Source organism: Castor canadensis, chromosome 2 (assembly GCF_047511655.1).
Source record: "Castor canadensis chromosome 2, mCasCan1.hap1v2, whole genome shotgun sequence".
NCBI classification, from domain to species: Eukaryota; Metazoa; Chordata; class Mammalia; order Rodentia; family Castoridae; genus Castor; species Castor canadensis.
The window spans coordinates 156,547,994-156,570,598 of record NC_133387.1 but is presented as its reverse complement, the minus strand read 5'-3'; the positions used below and the strand labels follow the sequence as shown (position 1 = coordinate 156,570,598).

The 22,605-nt window shown below is 43.7% G+C and overlaps 1 protein-coding gene across 15 annotated transcripts in view; it reads right to left on the bottom strand.

The window, feature by feature from the left end:
- Positions 1 to 22,605, bottom strand: part of Tln2 (talin 2) — a 409,346-nt gene that overhangs the window by 76,885 nt on the left and 309,856 nt on the right. For 14 of the 15 annotated variants that reach the window (XM_074066109.1, XM_074066110.1, XM_074066111.1 and 11 more), the window contains 9 exons: positions 22,292 to 22,500; positions 21,126 to 21,245; positions 19,912 to 20,109; positions 18,686 to 18,825; positions 12,034 to 12,127; positions 9,821 to 9,910; positions 7,610 to 7,732; positions 6,189 to 6,332; positions 4,483 to 4,644 (listed from right to left, as the gene is read on the bottom strand). In XM_074066109.1, coding sequence (XP_073922210.1) covers positions 4,483 to 4,644; positions 6,189 to 6,332; positions 7,610 to 7,732; positions 9,821 to 9,910; positions 12,034 to 12,127; positions 18,686 to 18,825; positions 19,912 to 20,109; positions 21,126 to 21,245; positions 22,292 to 22,500 — 1,280 coding nt within the window. The remainder of the gene's footprint in view (positions 1 to 4,482; positions 4,645 to 6,188; positions 6,333 to 7,609; positions 7,733 to 9,820; positions 9,911 to 12,033; positions 12,128 to 18,685; positions 18,826 to 19,911; positions 20,110 to 21,125; positions 21,246 to 22,291; positions 22,501 to 22,605) is intronic. The other variant, XM_074066120.1, reaches the window with a different exon arrangement.

Genomic DNA, 22,605 nt, shown 5'->3' with positions numbered 1-22,605 from the left:
GGGAATAGTTTGTTTTTCAATAAGGCAAGAGGAGGCAGGCATGGCCTGTTTGAAGGCTATTTCTGAATAACAACCACATTCCAGTCAAGTCTTGGCAGCTTGAGATAATAATTACACATCCCAACGCTAATATTTTCAGAGGAATTTCTATGAGCCTACTAATTCACCAGCTTCGCTAATATGGAGCCTGCTTGCCTTGGCTCATGTCCTTCCCCCATCATACAGGCAATGACCTTATGCTAACCTCTTTGATTCAGTCATTCTTCTAGGCCCACTGGAAATTCTACAATGTCTATTACTTCTTGCTCACTTGTACTGCCTCATCTCTGCCTGCCACTTGTATACTACTAAATGTTGAGTTTACCCTGCTGTCTTAGTACTGTGATCTTGTTGTACTATTGATGCCATTGACTCCTGAAGGATGGGTTCTACCAGGCTTCAGAGCAATCTGAGAATACTAGTAGGAGACCGAGTGGGCACTAGTTGGCAGGGGCCTGACACAACAGTCCCAGCACAAGTAAACGAGTGGAGCAGGCAACCAGCCAGCATGGACCTTGTAGTTCAAGGAGATCGGATCTCATCTCTACCAATCATGCCCTGGCGAGACAGGAAGTACCAAGAACCCCACTGGTACTGTTCACCCTTTCCTGCCTCCTACCTCTCTATACTTGTCCCTCTCCTTTCCTGACTTCCAAGCTCTCTTAATCTCTAAAGGAAGGAAAGTAGCTGACCAAGCCACCACGCCTCAGTTGAACTTAAATGGAAAAGAGGACTACCTGAGGTAAGTACCAATGGCAAAGGATTTTTTTATTTAGCACAGGTCCAAAACAATCACATGTCATGTAGTGCACTGCTTTTCCCAGGACAGGACATTGAAGATCATAGACTAGAATGCCAAGTTACATCAACTACATTTCTTGTTTTCAAAAAGAAAGTTATTTCTTCCAAAGGAGGCATTTGGTATCAGAAAGGATGGTTTGCACAGATACTTCACTTTCAAATTCTGTTTCCACTGGGCATGGCTGAGCCACCCAAGCAAACCGAACATTCAGGTCTGCCCAGTGCTGAAATGTGAAGCAGATATGAGGGCTTCCTTGTAGACACTCATGTCACAGAATGTCTATTACACCAGTCATATGGATGAAATCCACTTGGCCACATGTCTAGATCCACTGGGACAAGGGTACTCCCAATTTCTGGGACAGGTACTCTGAGCATTCCAGCCTAATCTCACAGGCATCAGGGAGAAACAATTTCTGTGCATGCATAAGAATCATAGATTCATGGCCTTTGAGTGTTAGAAAGGCACTTAGAAATCATTTAATATCAACCCTCCGAATTTCCAATGAAACCAGGACCTGGAAAGTGACATGATTTACCAACGTCACCCTGAATTCACTGGCATGGTTCAAACCACAACCCAAAACTCCAGCTTCCTTCTCTTCTACTAACCTCAGACAAAGGCAATAGATGTAAGAAGCCCAGAGTTGATTCTTTTCTCTTCTGAATAATTCTACTTTACCAATCCAAACATAAGGATGACCAAGAAAACATACTTACAGCCAAGTCAAATTCGATTAAAGAGAGCTGGATCGGATATCTGTGGTACACACTGGAAATGCCTAATTGCAAAAATCTGAGTCTTAAACTCAGTGAGGGGCAAGGCCAAACTTTAACTTCTCAGAAAAACAAAAGCTGGTGTTGCGTAATTTCTACTTGGCACCCAAACCTGAGTGACTGCACATTTAAAATAACATTCCATTCCACGCATCTGATTCAAGGCTAGGTAATGAGTAGAAGAGAGAAAAGCAGGCAAGTGTGTACGTGGTGACCAGGGGAGACATGGCAGCCTTGGGTGGAGGAGGGGGGCTTTCCTTCTAGCTTGCCAGCATCGACAGCCATCCCTGGCAAGCAGTAACCATGCAAAATTATGCTCTTGCAGATCTGTGCTTTGGGATTTTGAAGTATGCCATCAGGAGGTCTAAAATCCCTGGATGTACACATTCTACTCATTCTCCTGCTGGCTCCTCTCCCTTCTTGCCTACAAAGGTGTGGCAGCTGGGGTTTATGCCTGGGCACATCCTCACAGTTGAAAGGAGAAAGCACTAAAAAGCGTAACAGAAAAATGCAGCTACAAGGGCAGCTATCTTAAGTAGTTAGGGAATTGAAAATTCATTTGTTTTTTTTTCTTTGACAGAGTCCTTAACCATTCCTTCGAATAAGAAATCTATTTAGTATAAGGCAAGAGTGCTACAGTGAAGTGACCTTTGCTATTTTCCTATTAGTAAATTTAAAACAAAGCTCACTGATCCCCATGGTGGGAATTGAAAACCCAGGCACATTTCGACAAGTTGAGGGAAATATGTCCCTTTGTTCCTCTTACATTGCTGCCAGTTCCCTGGGTGCTCACAGGAGACAGGCCTTTATGTCCCCCACATTACAATCACCCCATACTCCTCCTCTGATGTTTCTCATGGGCCTATCTTTCAGGCCATCACAAGAGCTCATTTGCTGTGGGGATTGCAGAGGGTTTGACATTGGGAGCAGAATGTGCAAAGAAGCAGAGATCTTAACAGTGGTGCTTTACAGAGACAGACCAGGATTTAAATCAGGAGGCAGCAGAAAAGAAAGGGCTCCCAGAATAGCTATAAAACAAAGAGCTTCTTTTCTTTTTACCCCCATCTTTCTTGGTCCATCTAATACAATTTGTTTTTTAATGATCAGAAAATGACCAAATTCACTTGAGAAAAATTAGGTCGCAACCAAACTTTCAACTACCTTCCTCTTTGCAGCCCTACTTCCCCCAAAGTTATAACAGCACACTATAAATATAGCACGGTTTGTCTTCCCAGGCTGGGGAGATGAATTTCTCTCTCTATTCCAAAATACTGAGGATCATGCTAGGGGCTCTGAGGCTTGGGTCTGAATCCTTATTACTCAACTACTGGCTGGCTCACCTAGGCAGTTACTTAGCCTCTCTGTGCCTCAGTTCCCCAACAGCAAAATGGAGATGATAAACATAGCATGGTTGTGTGGATTGAATGAGCAATATACATTTTAAATTTATATTTAAATTTACAATTTACATTTTCAAACGTAAGATTTATTAGTGCGTAGTATGAACTGTGATGACAATGGAGGCCAGCTGCCACCAGGATCATGGGGCGCCAGAGCACTGCTTTGATTTATTCAACCTAGCTTATTATTTCTCTCAAATAGGAAGGGCTTGTTTATTTTTAAAGACTCTTTGTTGAAACAGTTTCAGAACTGCTGACTGGGGTGACGGCCCCTGCTCTCCACCAGCCAGCTTCCAGCTGCCACTGGGCTGGACGCTCTCTCCTTTGGCCTCTGCTAGGCTTATCCTGTTGATTGATTGTACAGGCTTTCCTGTAGTGAAAGGAAAATGAGGTTTGTAGGATCTTGTCCTCTGGAGGGCCCTGGGAGGGACACTGGGAAAAGTCCCATTTGCTCAGGACTCCTTGCAGCAACAAAGCAGACCCTCCTACCTGACTGGCTATGAGAACCCTGAGATAAGAGCATCAGTACTGTGCTGAGAGTGTAGCTCAGTGGCCTAGCACCTGCCCAGCATACACGAGGCCCTGGACTGTACCCCCAGCACGAGGTGGGGTGGGAGAGAAACATCAGTGTCCTTCTCTTCAGGTCCACAAAGGCCAGGTTCACTCATTGCCTCCCATGACAATGCTCCTTTGAAGGCCGGGGTGAGGGGGGCTGGGCTCTGTGACTGTGGTGTGCTGTCCAGGTTCTGGCTGTCTTCCCACAAGGTCAGCTGCTTGCTGCCTGCTGTCTGCATAGTCCCAGCTTAGGGCAGAAGATGCAATTTTCTCACCCACCTACAAAGATCACAGTGCGGCTAGAACTGAAACTTCAGTCCCCTTCTTACAAGTGAGTCCTGCCTCCCCTGCCCACACAGCCATGGCTTTACCATACAACCGAACTTTCAGGAATACGGAGAGCTCTATTTTAAAAAGTTGATGCTCCAGTAAAAATTTTTTAAACTGTAAACAAATAGATGACGTAGGTGAGATTAAAGTGATTTTTCTACAATTTTCCATTTCTTTTTCCCTTTACATCTTATCCTGGTCCACATGTATCCAGCAATAATGGCTGAGCCTTCTACCACCCACTCAATATCATTCCTAGTCAACAAAGAGTTTAACTACATAGAGGCTGTTTGCTGCCCACACAGGGCCAAGACAGACCCCATAACCAACTCCTCCAACCCAATTTATGTCCCTAGCTCAGTAGGCCAAGTTTGGAGAGGCCCCCTCCTCACCACCTGGGATGCTAGTGGACACCAAGGTTGTTGGGTTTTCCTGATGAGATCTCCATTAATAAGGGACTCTTCCTCAGATACTGACTTAAGTGTTAAACTTCACTACCCATAGCTCTTAACAGGGCAGAGCCTCTCTCAGCTCCACAGGTTTTATAGGGACAAGCAAGGTTCAAAGTGCAGTAACCCACCTTGATGGTTTTCACTAGGTTTGCAGTGCTGTTGGCAACCTCCTTGGCTGACTGGACAAAGTGCCTCTTGGCCACAGGGTTGGCCGTCTTGGATGAGGCAATACGGCAGGCATTGCACAAGGCCGAGGTATGCTTGGCAACAATCGTGGCAGCCGACAGAACCTACAAAGTACGGAGCTAGGTTGGGGGCACCCAATGCTTCAGTGCAGGAGCTTGGGTTCCTCTTCAACCCATGTCCAGAACCCAGGCGATAACATGTGTCTGGTTCTGCCACCCCCAAAGTCACTCCAAGAAAGGAGAGGACAAGAAACATGAAGCAAGAGAGAATGAAAACAGAAAAGGGAAGGAGGTGCTGCTGCAGTATGGTGGGAGTGAGCTGGGCCCAGACAGTCTTAAAGGGGCATGGTCACTGGACTTTGGAGATCCCAGATAGGAGAACTGTGGTCTAGGCTCCAGGCCAAGGTCTAGACACACGTAATTTAAAATTTTCTAATAGACACATTAAAAGTAGAGGAACAAGCAAAATTAATTATATTAATTAATATTTTATTTAACTCAGTATATGCAAAATATTCATTTCATCATAGGGTGTCACATTATAAATACTGCTAAAGAGATTTTGTGCAAGTTTATTCACAAGTCTTTAAAAGTCAGTGTGTATTTATACTTACAGCCCTTCACAATTTGGACTAGCTACAAAGTGGTTAATAGCCACATATCACTAGTGATCATCATATTGGATGAAGAACCCAGGTCTAGATGGGTAAAACAAACATCAAGGCACATCACTCTCTCCTCATCCTCAGGGGCTGTGGGCCCTGGATTAGGGGTCTGTGGACTATCCACAAGCTCTACCTTCACCCATCTCATCTGCTCTCTTGAATCCATTGGTTCCACTTTGCAGAGGCTTCTGATCACCCTATGGTCTGAACTGGACTGGTAAGGACTCTTAGGTGCATTGACACACTAGCTCTCAGGCTTGTGGTAGGTCAGATGATACCTGTGTTGCCTTCTTCACTTGGGCCCTCTCCTGCCTCAAGAATGCTGTCTCTAGAGCTCACGGTTGGACCAGTACTCACAAGACTGCCTCTGTTATTCCATGTCAGACACTTCTCCTTTTAAACACTTTAATAAGTGTTTAAAAGTGCAGGATCCTGCAGGACTTGGGGGTAGTAGAAGCGCCATGGAATGTCATACATACCGTCTATTCCTCAAATGTCTTTCTGGCTCTGTTCTGTGTTGTAGATTCTGCCCCTGACTTTGAGGTTCTGCACAGTGACATCAGCTCTGAAGTGATCCCCTAGTGACACCCTGACAGAACCCATCACATCTTTCTTTGTGCATCCCTCATGATGTCATCATATCCTGATCAATGCATTTCCCAAACTTTGCCCAAAAGACTAAGAGCCAAGTGGGTGGAAGATCAGGACTCATTCACACTGACCCCTTAGTGTTGAGCACAGAGCAGGCCCTCAGTGAACGTCCTCTGCCTTGAATGAAGCCAATGAATGTCCCTGGGATTCGTTCCTCCTATTGCCTTCTGGCACCCTCTCACTAAGCACCTGTAAATTCCTGCCTTCACATTTTCTAGCACTTTGCATGGTCATTATCTACAGACCTGTATTTGGCTAGCTTTACAAGCTTTGTAGAACAGGATTCTGTACTGATTTCCCATGGTCTCCCCACCCTCCACATTCTCCCGTTACCTGTGATGGGCTGCTGCCGGGGTCCACCAAGTTCTGGCAAGCCATCTGGATCGCCTGGTTAGCTCTGGCAAACTGAATGGGGTCCACCAGGCCTTGGTGGCCTGCCTGGCTGTTTGGATCGGAGATGCCAACCAAATATGCAGCCTGGAAAGGAGGACAAAAGTACATCTCAGGCTCTGTGATTCTACGAGTCCACAGTGTACCTGCATCTGTCAGGCTCAGGTGCTCCCTAGTGCAAACTGGTCAGGGTAATCTCACTCTTCTGGCCAATCAGGGGAAGGTGACAGATAGGCCTATGCCAGCTTGCCATGCCAACAGGAGTTTGCTCCAGGCTTCAGGGAACAAAGTCTCCTTGTTCTTAAGAGAGAGCCTTCAAGAGCTCTTCTGTGGGGCACGGACATGGATGGATGCAGCCCTCATTGCTTCTGGCTGCCATCTTAGGACTCCAAGAATATCTGGCCTTAATGCAAATTTCTGGCTGGCAGATGGGAGAGGGAGAAAAAAAGTGGGTGCAGATTAATAGTGTGGAGCTGCTGGGTTAGACAACCCTGGAGCCTGGCCTACCAAAGGATTTCCCATCACATAGCTTAACATGTCCTTAGGGTTTACGTCACCGTTTCCAATAGCAGGAAGAACCTTATTTTGGTAATTGAATAAGAAGAGTGACATGGCTCCCCAAGAGGACAAGGAGCTCTCAGAGAGTCATTACTTCAGATTCTCTTTGAATGTGTTAGGTAAATAACTAACAGGGAGAAAAATGAACTTGTGAGAAAGAATGTTGACATTAATTCACTTCCCCCGAGATCTGAGGGGACAAGATGAGGGTAGAGAATTTTATTCTTCAAACTAGGGATGCTTCTTTTTGGTTCAGTAAACTCTTCCAAGTTCCAGTAAGTGTTAATGACAAAACTTTCAAGGTAAGTGCTGACAACTCTTAAGCTTTTGATATCTGGGTCCAACAGTGATGATAGGAAATGCACAGGTCAGGTGAAGAAAAGTGAGGAGCATACTGTATCACGTCTCTATGATGTATAATTTTTTCCCCCCTTTGACCCTAAAAAGAGCATAACTACCATTTTGCAATTCTGAAGCCTTAGATTTGAATTATTTAGTGCTTATGTATCCCCACAAAAAATAACTCACCTAGAACAGTAATTTTTTTTAAAAGTTGCCTCTGATTCTATATGCTGGTTCAGCAAGTCTTACTGTCCTTCCTCGCTTGACCCTGAGAGAAACGACTTACGTTCTGCCCAGACGTCACACGAGTCCAGGAGCCATTGCTGTCCCAGGGTTTCTATGGCAGTGCTTGGAGAAGGAGCTAGAGCCTCCACATTCATCCCACAAGGATCTGCTCATTCCTAGTACTCACTATCTGACACAGGGCGCAGGCTGGAAGAGCTGCACAGGGATCAGCCCCTTACCTGAGCGGCAGCCTCTGTCAGCCCACAGAGAGCCTTGGATGCAATGCCAACACATTCCCCAAAGGAAGGGAGGTCCCCGGTCTTGGCATTCTGTGAAATCCCTGCCATTGACTCGCCCAGAACCTGCAACAAACAAACAAAAAACAACCAGTGATGTTTTGTTGAGCAATCCTTCAAACCCAATAGTATAAGAGGCCACTCTTGCAGCTTTATCATCAAGGCCACTTAATTTATAATACTTGCCATCTTCTCCTTCATTTGCATTAAGAAGAGATTCAAGAGAATTATACCATTTCTGTTCCATAAAAAGAAATCAATAATGAAAGTATGAACCTTTCATCCAAATGTTGTCTTTATCTCAAGGAGACACAGTCAATATATACACAGAATAAAGCAGAATCTATACAAGCCCCCACTCCCACCTATGGGTAAATGTCCCTATCTGAGAACTGTTAGTTCCTAGAACATAAAGTCACATTCATTGAACTGTAGTTGAAGTCCTACTCAGAAAGTAGAAGATGTACTTTTCCTGGTGTAATTCATTTACTTTCTGACAATAAAATTTCAATAGAGCTTTGTTAAAGATGTTTTCTAAATATCTTAAGTAGTTTGCCTTATTTTGAAAATCACTGGTGTATTTTCTTCTTAGGCTTAAAAATAATAGCTGAAAATGATTTTAATATTCAGAATCCAACCCAGAGAGATCAAATACCCTGACAAGGTCACAAAGAAGGTTACATGGGCAGAGGTGGGGCATCTACCCCAATGTGGTGTTCTGTTTTCTGTGGACCTCATCATGTCCCTGGAGGACAAGTCAAGCTTTCCAGGGTCACAGATGATGGAGCAGAAAGGCCTGTACTTTGGAGGGACGATGGCGTTGCCAAGTCTAAAACCTGACGTAGAGCAATTCATTAGTCAATAAGCCATACTGGAAAGAGAAATGAAAGAAAGTCCTTGCAATTGCTGAGATGTACAAAATAATCTTGTTTACATAAGGACTGCAGAGCAAAGCAATTAGAGAGTATTTTATGTACAGTATTTCCCCCTGCTAACCCTGCTCTCCTCTGTAAGATGCCACTGTGTCTCAGGACTTGAGTACATAAACATATGCATCTTCTCATTACATAATCTGGAATTCCATAAAAGATGCCAGAGAGAGGGAATTCTAATCTTAGCTCACTATGAACTGAGCCTTCTTGATGTCACCATATAGATGTTTTCTCAATGCTCAGGTGGAAATGATGCAAAAACACACACTTGTGCTCAGGAGCAAAGAAGGTGGCAACAGCTTGACAACCATGCACCTTGCTTGCATTTTGTTATCACCTTCTGATTTTATAGGTATTCTCAAAAGATGCTCCCATGATTGCCACAAATCAGGGTTTCTCAGTAGCTTTTTTCCCCCCTTCTTCATTGTTACACTAAGGAATCTTTTTTAGACTTTTTTTCCAAATACCACCCCCATCAAATTAAATACTAAGGAATAAGATTTTGCTGAGTAGGGTTAAGATGGGGAGGGCCTGACAAAAACAAAAACAATTTTTACTCCCTCTGAGAATACATGCCATGGTTGGATGGCAAAAATAAACACACACAGAGGATCTCATATAATTCATAGTCACTGAAGGACTTTCCAAGCAGTTCAGCCCCAGGGGTAGAAATAAGCAATTCAATTTATAATGAGACCCATTTGTGATATGATATAAGCAGTGGTTCTCAGGTATGGCTTCCAGATTAGAGGGGTAGGACTTGGGAACTTCTTATAAATACAGACTCAGCTGGGCATAGCAGTACACATCTATAATCCCAGCACTTGGGAGGCAGAGGCAGAAGGATTGTGAGTTTGAGACCAGTCTTTGCTACCTAGCGAGGTCCAGGCCTAGGCTGTATTGTAAGACCCTGTTTCAAAAAACAAAACAAAACAATAAAACAAGAAACAAAAAACCCAAAACAAAAACAAAGCAGTATGTTAAGCTCAGTTCAGTTCTGCTGACTTAGAACCTTGGGGGTGAGGCCCAGCAACTGGTGATTAACAAGCCATTCACATAATTCTGGGGCACCCTAAAGTTTGAGAAGCACCAAGCAAAGACTACAGGTTTCACCACAAATGTAGCCACCCAGTTGCCAAAGGCAGATGCACACAGCACACCTCCATGTCCCCCACTGAAAAGCAGCATTCACTTCTGGATTATGGCACGGAGACAGGCTTACCTTGGAGTTTTCCATCACACTTTCAATGCAGTCAAAGTAAGAGAGGTCGCTAACAGGTTCATTAGGATTGTCCAACATCCCCTTGACAGTCTGCAAAGGAGAGCACAACTGACGGAGTAAGTGAGAGGCTTAGAAGAGAGATTCAACATAAAGACAACCACCAACTTCTCATACACATCACCATTGCACATTTACTTGGATCATGGAGGCATGACTTCCGGTTCTCTACTAGCAACCCAACACTAAGCAGGGTTGGGGGCCTCACATTAGCTTTGCCAGAGATGAAAATCTCATTTTAGTTTTGGAGAAGCATGGGATCTATAGAAGGTGGAGATTTTTAATTTTTTTTTTTTAAGAAATTCGGATGTTAATGCAACGCAACATATTCATGGTCAATTAACACAATTTCTCTGCTAGATACATCCTCTAAGGAGTTTTCATTTCCAGTACACATTCATTCATTTTTTTTTTTTTTTGTGACTGAAAAGGATCCTCAGTACTTCATTCTGGAACCTTTTAATGGAAAGGCACGAAAGTAGGTAATTCCCTAAGGCTGCCCGTTGGGATGGTTCATTTGTTTTTAATTTTATAAGTATAGAAAATGTCCACATTTGCTTGGGTCCCCATCAAGGAAATGGGCGTGGGCCTGCTTTTCTGTCTCCAAACTCCTGAAAATCATCACTAGCTTTCTTGGTGTGATGACCTTGGATCACCAGTTGTGAGGGACTCTTCCAGTAGCCAAGAGCTTGGGATATATCTGTTCAGCCTCCTTACCCTTGGGAGTATATACACTAGCATCCAGCAGCCTCTGGTGCACAGTCAATAAAAAAGGATAGCGCCACTTGAGTTACAAAGTGTGGGGTGGGTGATGGGAACTGCTGAGATGTTCAGTTAAAGGTAGGGAAAGAGGACAGCACAAAGAATGAGCTCATTTCATTGAAGACCTTCTCACTCTTTGGATAATCAAACTGCTTCAGTACCAACAATTCATCATAATTTTGGCAACTGAGGATACTGTTAAAGCACAATGTACCTCAGCCAACCAAGTTCATTTGGATCAACAGTCCACACGTCATGTATACTTGCAAAAGTGATCTGAGAAGAGTCAGCAGTGATTCAGCCCATGGAAGAAACAATCCCAACTCTTCTCAGAGTGCTTCAGTCTCCTTCTCACTTCTGGCTGTGCACAGTGGCCTGCTGACACTGTCAGGGCCTCAATCATATCCTTTCAATGCCATGGCCATTCCCACCCTAGTAGACCCATGGTAGTGATGCAGAAGACAAAAGGAACATTGAGTACAATCAAACGATATCTATTGAGATAGCTACTGGGCCCTTTCCATAGGACCTGCATTGAAGAGGACTGCTTTACACATACATAGGCATGCTGACTTTCTTTTTACTCACATTCTGTAAGCACACTTGGATTTTTTTTCTTTTATTGTTTTATTACCCCTGCCCCCACCCCCTCCCTTACAACCCACTCCGCCCCCTCCCTCTCCCCCCCCACCCCCTCAATACCCAGCATAAACTATTTTGCCCTTATCTCTAATTTTGTTGAAGAAAGAGTATAGGCAATAATAGGAAGGAACAAGTGTTCCTGGTTGAGATAAGGATAGCTATACAGGGAGTTGACTCACATTAATTTCCTGTAGGGCACACTTGGATTTTCAATAACAAATACCTGAGTATGGAGAGTAATTTGAAAAGCTGGGCTCTGGGCTACTAGAAACCCCCCAGCCTTCTTGATTGTGCAGAGGTGTTAACCCTGGTATCCTCCTATGGGCCCCCACATGTTAAAGAATAAAATGCATGAAGAAATTTTTTTTTTAACTGAAAGGGACACCTATTCCAGCCTCTATTTCTCTCCCAATTGTTCTAGAATAATCTCTTCAATACTTCTTAGGCAAAGATTGCTCATTTGCAGCCTAATTCCAATACCACAGGCCTCTTCCTGTTCAAAATAAAGGATTCTTTAACAAAGTAAATGTTAACTTAGTAGCAAAAGTGGAAGCAGTGATGACAAGCCTACCAAACTAACTTGTCTTCACGTCCTTCCTACCTGGATTGCTACTTTGGCTCCAATAGTTTCCTAGGAAAGACAGAAGTCAAGGATAGAGGAGAGAAAACTGGGCATACAGGGGAAAAAGAGGGACACAGATTTGTGCATACACCACACTCTTCCATCCTCAGCAGCCTTCCCAGGGACCCACCTCAAGCTCTCGCAGGGCATTGTCACATTCCTTCTGCCCGGGAGCCTGCTGAGTGCACAGGGTGATGAGCTGGTTGATACTCTCTGTCACGGCCCTGGGACAAGGACAGAAAAAGGTAAGTGTTTTAGGATTTTCTAAAAAATATATTCATAAGAAAGAATTTGCAATGAAGCTACAAATTGCAAAGACATATTAACACTGTTTTCAAGACCCTTCCTTAGCAGCTGACAAGGAATCAGACTGCCTGAGCAAGGCTGCCTTGGTCACCTTTGTCTATTTTGGAATACTTTGAACATTCTCTAATACAGTAGATAGAGTAAAATGGGCCTATGATTTTATTCTTTCCAGTAAACTTTGTATGAATGAATAGTTCTTGGCAGCTTCCCTAAATCCATTCTTTAAACTCTCTCTTTTCATTGTTAACATTAATAGGAATAAATTAGAACCTCTTGTATGATTTTACATCTGCTTCTATTCTTAGGATTTAAGAGGTAGCCCAGATTTTTTTCTATATGAACAAGGATTCCACTCTCTATGATCAGCCCTGCCTAACAAGTCCTGACTTATGACATGGATAATTTAGAAAGCTAAGGCCCTTTTTTGGTTAATTTTTATAAGGTGTGAAATAAAGGGTAAAGTTTTGTTTTTCACTTTTGTATATATGGAAGTCCAGTTGTTCTAGCTTTCCATTTGTTGGAAAGACTATCCTTTCTCCACTGAATTGCTTTTGCAACTTTGTTAATAGTCAATTGGCCACATTTGTGTGGGCTTACTTCTAAATTCTCTATTCTGTTCCATTGACCTATGTGTGTAATCTTTTACCAATACCACACTGCTGATTACTGTAGGTTTATAAAAAGTCTTAAAGTTAAATAAAAATGATACCTTTAGAGGAGCTAGAAATGCTAATTACCTACACTTGATCATTACGCATTGCATATTTGTATCAAATGGTCACTGGACCTACTAAACATGCACAAATATGTGCTGGTTAAAACAACTGAACACCTTTGTTTCATAAATGAAAAATTAGAGGTAACTTCCTAAGGGGATGCACAAATAAGGTTTAGAAACAAGTCTTAAACCCATCCCTGCCTATTTGACTCCAAAGCCAGACCCACAACCCTTTTCTGCAAGGCCGCAATCGGTCTACACTTCCAGCAGGGCCCAGAATTCTATTCACATTTCCTAACCACTATAGCTAAAGGGCAACTTAAAACAAACAAAACCAAAATAGGACCCATGTAGTGGTTAATCACTAACACTGCCTAATATAAAAGATGCCTCATTTTATTAGTTAAATTGGTTTTGCAGCTTGCCACAGAATATCAAATTAGATGGGAAATGATGTTGCCAATATACAAAGGCAATCAGCTTAATTATTTGATGAGAATCTGCTTTCAATTTTAAATTTAGCTAGGGTGAAAGGAAGAAGACAAACATTCTTGAACTCAAGAAAGAATGCCAAAACAGTTTTCATAAGGTTAACTCTAATGGATTGTTTATTTGGGGGGAAGTGCTTAATTAGGATGCCACTGGGAAGCACTGTGTTTTCCATGGTCCAAAGCAGGATAAGAACAACAGGGATAGCAGGAAAATCCCTAGTTCCAATGACCTTGGAGGGTGCAGTCCATGATCTATTTATTGGAAGTGTCCCTCAGAAAGTCTAACACCATGCCCTGCAGGGTGGCCCAAGACCTACGTCTGAGAAGATAGGCTGGCACCTGTCAACATAACCTGGGTGGAGGATGCCTCCATCATGACGTGATCCACACGGCATAGAAGCTTTCCATCTAGTTTATTTCTCTCTAAGTGTGTCTCTTATTTACCTGTTTTTTATTGTTGATATTATTTTTTGTTTTGGCAGTACTGGAGTTTGAACTCAGGGCCTCATGCTTGTTAGGCAGGCACATTACATCTTGGGCCACTTTGCCAGCCCTTTGCCTGTTTTTTGAAACCTAGTTTCTATGTAAGGATTTTTCCATTTAACAACTTGACAGCTGGTGAATCCAGAGGAGACACAGTTGTAGGGAAGCTGCTAGCTTTCCTATTCTTTCAACTTTTGTGTAGATGTAAGAAATTTTCAAACAAAAACTTGGGAATTAAAAAACCCAACAGACTAACAGTTTGTTGTTGGCTAATCTAGAAAAATGTTAGCACAGCATTGCATGTCTAACTGAGTCACTTGGGTAACTGACCCATGACAGAATAGCATTATTTAGGTATGATTAATCCCCATTACTCACTAGAGTCTGTATTACATAACTATGTAATAAGCTAAGTGGTCCAGAGGCAAATGGTTATGCATACTTGACAATGAAAAGTAATAGTTTTATGTTTCAAACTACAGCAGTTATTTTTAGAAGCAAAGGATGGGAAGGGAAATGTGTAACAATAAAGGACTGTTAAATAAACATTCAGTCCACAGCAGGATTTTGGTGGACTATAGACCAGAATCTATGGTGTACAGCATATTACTAATGTAACAGAACAGTCATGATATATGATTAAGTACAATACAGCATAAGCCCATCAGTATAAACAAGCCCACATGTATTCATAGAAAAATGACAGATTATAAGATTATTTTTAAAAGAAAAATTCTAATAAATCTCAAGCATTACAAAACAATCAGTTTATATTATAATAAAATATCACCAAAATTAGTAGGGTCTGTGTGCTATGTGAATCCAAATAGGCCTGATCTAAAGTCACTTTTATTTTTTCCACATTAAAAAATTTTTTTTGGCAGTACTGGAGTTTAAACTTGGGGCCTCGTGCTTGCTAGGCAGGCGCTCTACACTTGAGCTGTGTCAACAGCCCACAGTATTTTTTTTTAAATGCTCAAAGCTATATAAAAATACAAAAGGCTAAAATAGTCATAATTTCATAATCTATAGTTAGCATTTTCCTGTATTTTATTCTTTATCTAGGCATATTATAAAAATTGGGATCTGTAATCACAGAAGTTAAGAAGGGATTCTAAACTAAAAACTATTTAGTGTCCCGAGATACTGAATTGAGTCAACTTAAGTCTGACTGCTCTGGCTGGCATTCTTTATTAGGGGGGAGGCGGGAGGAACAGAGTCATGCTGTGTAGCCCAGCAGCATAAGACAGTTCCTATCCTCAAGGAAGAGGCAATTTGGAAGGGAAGAAAGAGCCCATCGATTCTACTTACAACTATTCCTTGCATCCCATCATTCCCAAGGCATGGAGATTAAAAAAATAATACAGTCTAAATTTCCCTAGGATAACAAGGTGTTTGTAATCTAGTTGGAGAGGCAAGACAATGAAAGACAAGACACAAAGAAAGACATGACATGAGACAGGACAGGATGGATTGCTGAATGAAAAGCCAGATAAATGCAGGGACTCATAGGCAGCATTTAAGAAAATTAACCTCACCCTTGGGATAGGAATGCTGCACAGAAGGAAGCTGTGGATGAAGAATGAAGTGATTGAAAGTCAGGGCTGATTGAGATCCTGATTTGGATAAAAGGCGGGGAACATTCTGGATGAGAACAACAGTGGAGTGCCCTCCTCCCCTTCACACTGAATGCTGGGCTGTCCTTTTTCATAGTCTCTGGAGATAGAAGGAAGCCTGCCTGGAAGGAATGTCAAACCAAATGGTAGCCAGCAGTGCAGGAACAGTGGGCCAGTTCCTAGGGAGAGACCACTGGAGGACAGGAAGGTAGCTGAAAGCCTGGCAGGCCTGGTGATGGTTTTCCATTTCCTTTACTAAATTCAGGGAGCATGAGACCATCCCCTTGTTAGGGAGAAGAGTTGACAAAGAGTATCTAGCATCACCCAACTTGTCAGCAAAAAGCCAGAGCTTCGTCACAGGACGAAGATGACCAAGCTGGATACAGACAGAAAACTCCCCAAGGGAAGGGTCCATGAGCACCCTTAAACTCAGAGGCAGAATTCGCAGCCAAGGAGAAAACACATACTCTACATTTTCTCCACAAGCAAACCTCTTTTCCCAGAGCAGGAAGGAGCAAAGACCCCAAAGAGTCAGGACTCAGCATTGCTGACAGCAGGAGCATGGGGCAAGGCAGAGACATGCAAGGGAGGGAAAGGCAGGATTGGCTGTCTCAAGAATGGGGTGGGCAGTGGAACTGAAGACCGAGGACAACAAAACCAGGTCCCTGATGCTTTATGCAAGGCCTAAATGAAACATGGGGTTCACTGGGTGTCCTTCCCTAACTCTACCTGGGCCACATCCATGCCATGTTCACAGCAGGTGCCCAGCATCTAGTGTTGGGGCTGGCCATGTCAGGCCTGTGACACACAGCTGTGTTGAAACCATGAATGAACAAGAAGGAATGAATGACCCCTGCCTGGAAGAGCTTTGTGCCCCAAGAGAAATTTGCTGACCCCACAGGGCAGGACTGGAGTTTCCCTTGGGAAACCACCCCACGAATAGAAGTTGCCAGAATGTTCCAAGAAACCATGGAAGATGTGCCAGCATCTTCACTGGTCCCATCCCAGACCATCATCTTCACTGGTGGAGCTTTTAAGTGCTTACTTGGCTGGAAACCCCTCAGGCTGCTCTCTGTCAGGGCTGAACGCCAGGACAATAGGTAGGGACGGCTTTTTCATCTGGGGTTCCAGTCCTGTCCTCAGTACTACCACCCAGAGGCCTGCAGATACCCAGAAACAATCCAGAAACATCCTTCAGGGTCTGTGTGGCTTCAAAAGGCCAATTTATATTCTTTCCTTCTTCTCACAATTTAAGAGAATGAATAACACGTTCCATGTTGGAAATTATAATTTGGAAGTGATGTAAAAAATTTAAGATAATGAAGAACATTTGAGTTCAGACACCTAGAAACATCAGTTGTTTTATCCACAGTCTGTAGGAAAAAAGAAGAGACCAAGGGTCGGGAGGTGACACCAGGAATAGCTACTCAACAGAACAGACAACACCCCATCTGTGATGACTGGAATAATCACAAAGCAAGCACAATGGTGGTGGGAAAATGGGAAGATAATTTCCAGGTCTTGGTGGCTCTAGCTATTATTTGGTACTAAAATGCATTACCTATGACTAAATGAAGAAACTCAAGGGTTTACAAGAGAACTCTGTCAGCTGTCTAACCCTCCATAATAAAAATAAAAAAGAAACCCACTGCATGTATGCCCAGAGGGGAGAAGAGACAGAACTTAACTGTGACTACCATGAAAGCTGGACAGCCTAAAGATGATGGAGCTCACACCCCAATTTTGCAGATGGGAAAGTGTAGACAGGTTGAGGGACTTGAGCGATATGACTGTCGATGATTAAAGCTTGGACTAGAATGCAGGTCTCCTGACTGAGACCACTTAAAGTCATAAAACAAAAACAAAGCAAAACAACAACAAAAAGAGCAAACAAACAAAACCAGTTAAAAATAAAAAGTAAGCAGAATGGAAGCTAATCCCTTATCTGCCCATTTTGAAATGGTTTCCACTTACTCTCATCTCCCTCATGGTTTCTCACTGAGTGTCTCCCCACTGTTAGCTTTCCTACACCTCATACAATGGCAAGTGCTGCTGAGAAGATGCTTGCAACACCACAGAGCCATTAAATCTCCCCCCTCTGGGTTTGGGAAACTGAATGTGAGGTTGCTCCTATAAAATCATCTTGGAGCCAGACGTGGTGGCTCAAGCCTATAATCTTAGCTTCTCATGAGGCAAAATCAGGAGGATCATGGTTCAAGGTAAGCCCTGGCAAAAAGTTTGAGAGACTCCATCTCAACCAATAAAAACTGGATGGAGTGGTATGTTCCTGACATTCCAGCTACGTGGGAACTGTAAATAGGAGGAACAGGAACATACATAAGACCCTATCTCAAAAATAACCAAAGCTAAAGGGTTGGGGTCATGGCTCAAGTGGAAGAGCACCTGCTTAGCCCTGAGTCCACATCCTAGTAGTATCAAAAACAAAACAAAATAAAACAAAACAATTGTCCTGGGTTGCCACTACAGTTGTCACCAAACCAGCATTCAATCACTAGTTACTGAGTGCCACAGTGGTGACCAAGAAACAAACTGTACTGTTCACATCCCTGAAGAGCAAGTAATAGGAAAGGAGGACACTGACATCACCCCAAACTCAGATTCATGACTTACATCAGTTCAAAACCAGTCTACTTCCTGTGCCACACTTTTCATCTTAAACTAGAGTGCTTCTGCCGATGATGGATGGGACATGTAAAATCCAATCCAATATTCATGCCAGGCATACAGTGTGTGCTTAATTAATGCCTGCTGAATGGCTTCTGAACAATGCACTCTTGTTTTTCAGTACTTTCTGATTTCTTTTTCAACAAGCATATATTACTTCCATAACTTGAAAGATTTAGCATTACTTAAAAAAAATCTCAATAAGCCACTGTGTTTACAAGTCAATGAAGGCCTTAAGTGTAATTAAGTCCCTATTGAAGAGGTTGTAGGAAAAGACAGATGGAGGATCTTCTAGAGGGGGAAAAGAATATGGAAATAAGCCAGTTTTATAAAATACCAGAATTTCCGTCACACTTGACTCTAATAACATAAGGATGGCACCAATTCCTTGTTCATTCAATGTGGCAGGATGTTGGGCATATCCTTCCAACCGCAGTAACATTGTTTAAGCACATATGAAGGTCTATTTTGTCCCATTCTTACCTTGCAGCTGCAGCCAGAAGATTCTTTGCATTGGGAGCACCAGGATCTACAGAGAGTGACTTGGCGGCTAATAGCAGCTTGCTGGATGCCATTGAGATGTTCTTGAGGTTCCCTATCACTTGAATCTGGTCTTCTTTCGTCTGGAAGATCAAAAGGAGCCAGTCATTCTAGACTTCCCATTGCTCCTGGAAGCATTCAGAAAGCTAGGAGCAGCATCCGGAAGTGGAGGCAAGTTATCAGCAGAGATCTCATTTAGCCAATCAGCTTGTACATGCTGAACTCACTGAGACACTAACTAGTGTCTACTCTTCTCCAAACAGATGCTCAGAGCAAGATGCCTACAGCAGGGAAAGAAATTCATGTCCAAGTGACCCGGAACCTCTGCTTTCTCATAAGTGAGGCATTAAAGGAGGGGGAGGAGAACAGCCAGTGAGCCAGTGAGCGAGCAGCACAAATGCACAGACCAGGCAACAATTCTAGCATCTTGCTCAACAATGCTGGAGTTGTCAAGTGTCTTGTCCATCTCAGCCTGGCACAAACGACCAGCATTGTCTCAAAATTCAGAGCTGACAGCATCCTGAACTAGACGAAGAACACGTTTCACATTTGGTTTGTCATCTGAGAAATCACCCTTTGCAGGTAGCAGGGCAAGAAACACCTGGATCTCTCTTTTAGTGAGTTTACAGGAACTTGGGAAAAACAGCCCTGCAAGTTGATGCCAGACCAGTCATGCTCCCTCATTCTAAACAAGGGGCTTATCTGTTCATCTGAGGAGGTAATTTTTAATTGTTTGACACCCAGTATTAGACACAGTCCATTCAAATGAGCCCACTGAACCTCAAATGCTTATATTTTTATCTACATTACTCCACATTGAATGAGCTCTCTTCATTCAATTCACTCCATTCAATTCAGTTCACTCTGCTACACACTCTCCTTTCTCCTACCTTCTCCCCATCCCGAATGGCATATTAAGAGGGTAGATTCTGCTGGAGGACCGTGGGAAAAGCTACCCCTCATCCCTAGGGGCACTCCACACACAAGCCGATAGCATCTTTGGGCATGCCAGTCCTGTGAGGTCATGGAGCTTTCTAAGCAGCAAAAAGAATGTACTGGGGCCTGTTTGCAGGTTCCCTACTCCCATTCATGCAATCAGACTCAAAGGTAGGCAGCCCATCAGAGTGGAGAGGTTCAGGTCAGCTCCAGACAGTCACCTCCATACCCACCTGTGCCTGGCCGGCCATCTCAATGCCAGCATCGAGGAACTCGTCGAAATCATCACTGAACTTTCCAGAGGCTGCAGCCAGCTCTCCACTCTGGCCCCGGGTGGCGTGGACGACTTCCCCAGCAGACTGGTTCAGATCAGCTGCTGCCTGGTTCAGTTCACTCTGGGCTTCCTGGAAAGGCTTTGTGCTCGGAGGTAGCTATGGGGACAGAAGGCACATCCCATGGAAGTCTTACCTTGTACTAGAGGGATAAAGGAAGGCATTGTGGAGGGAAGAAAGATAGCCCAGGGATGCATTTCTGAGTCATAAAGACTAAAAGACTCTGTGTGGTCTAAGCTCATGTTAAGCTTGATCTTTAACACATCTACATTCACTTATTCACTCAACGTTTATAGAATACTCACTTAGTAGAGCCAAACCATGGATGTGAAAAGAATAAGAGTGGCTATCCTCAGGTGTTCACACTTACTTACAGGGTTGAGGCAGGATTCATGCCCAGGCACCTGACTCCAGGATCTGTTTTCTCTGGACCATTACCCTATTTTGTCTCTCTCAAGATGGAAACTGTCGAGGTTTTAGTCTTTAGAACTAAAAGGCTAATGCTGTCCAACTTCAAGTCATGTTCTTCTAACTAACAGCCACCAATTTTTTTTCACTCTGTTAATTACTTTTTAAAAAACAGAATACAGTGTTATTTGCAGACCATAAGTGGGAACCATAGCCATTAGTGGAAAGTGACAGAGAACTAATCTAGACTGTTAGGCTCTCACATACACAGCCTATACACACCATGTAGAGAGGAGTCAGACAACCGAGCACAAATCTACTTTTAGGAGACTCAAACCAAAGGTGGGACCAGGCCCCAAGGTGAAAGTCCTCAGACTACCTGCTCTCCCAATGAGTCTTGGACACATGTACCCCTTTGTCACCGGATAGTCACTTTCTGGCTTGCCCTGATAAGAAGCGAGATGATCCCATACCCTTTTTCTGTCTCACTGGGATGACCCAGGAGCCAATAACAACATGGGCTCCAACAGAAAGCAAACTTAAAAAGCTCTGCCTTGGAAACTTTGTTGGTCAGAAAGTAAAACAAGGGAAAGACAAAGTAGCAGAAAATATAGAATTTCTAAGGGAAAGGTGAGCTGCTCCCCTTCCCTGTGGGGAAGAAGACCCATTGACTCCCTGGTGCCTCTTCCCAGTCAAGATCCTCTCACCGAGTCCACTAGCAGCTTCTTGCTGGACTCCCCGATGCTCTTCAAAGCCACGTCCACATCCTTCTGACCAGGAAGACAATTCACACAGTTATTCAAGGAGTGAGAGACAGCTTTGGCCACCTGAAACATGGAAGGAGGGACACCCCGACAAGAAAGCAGCTTTCAGTACAAATAGTTTCATACATTTGTTGGGAATGAGCTGACACAAGCATGGAAATTAGCCACCCACAGACACCTGACACTGTTCACTAAACTAAGTCACTTAGTCCAGGTCTCCTCCAGAAGTTAGATTCCACCCTCACACTGGGGTCAGTATTCTGGGAACAGCACAACCCATCTGTTTCCCAATGTCAGGCTGAGCCACAGCTCTGTGACTCAAACATAAACTGTCCAGTATGAAGTCAGGTCCTGAAACACAGGTAACGTCTATCGAGCAAAATGGAAAGATTGCCCTTGAGAGTCCTGTCAAGGTCACTGAGATGGAACCAGGACTTGAGTTCTTTGGATAACAGATACTAGGTCTGAGGTTGATTTCTGCTGGTGCCACCAGCCCCACACCTCACTCTGCCCATGGGCAAGCAGGATGTTCCTAGTGCATGTAGACCAACTTGGTGCTGCCAACATGCTGCCCACTGAGAATACTGAAATGGCTGTGTTTTACCCTTTGGTATCCTCAAGGGGAAGTTAGGTTTTCAGAGATGGGTATGTCACTCCCTTTAACTGAAAGTAAAAGGAAGCCAGCCCCATGTCCAGAACTTTGTCTGGATGGTCTCTGGCCAACTGGTTTCATCAGGCATTTGAAGAATGTTCTGAAGAGGAAACAGTGAATCAGAGGTAAAAGCTTCCAAGTGTCTGGGTCTTGGATGTCCACTTCACCTCCTAGGCCAGGAACAGGCCCCACACAAGCATGTTATGCCTGAAGTCCTAAACCTCCAAGGACTGAATTCAAAGCCACCTTCTCTCCCCCTTCACTATTCATTAAGCAGATCTCACATTAATATGGGGAATACTAGACATTTGAGTATCATGTATGGCCAGCATTGTTGCAGTTTTTGTAGCTTCTCAAAACACCTGCTGAATCAAAAAGCATCCACACCAGCAAAATGTGCCCAGGAGACGGCTTGCCTCATGGCAGGTCACTGGGCAATTCTGACTCTGAGGCTCACCTGAGCTAATCTTTGTTGACGCTCTGCATCTCCAGGTGCAATTAGGGCCTGCTTGGCTTCTTGGATGAGCATGGCAGAGCCCTCCATTACATCTCGAGCAGAATCTAGCATGGCATGAGCAGCTGCTGGATCGCTTGTAGATGCGGCCACTCCACGGGCAGCCTGGGCCAGAGTCTTCAGAGCTTGTGCTGTCTCTCTAGCAGCTACTCCTGGGGATAGAAGTCCATCAGACCATCTATTACATTCTATCTCAAAGTTACACTTTCCCTTGGGAATACCCTGTGGACCAGGGCCTAGCTTAGGGGAAAGGTGTT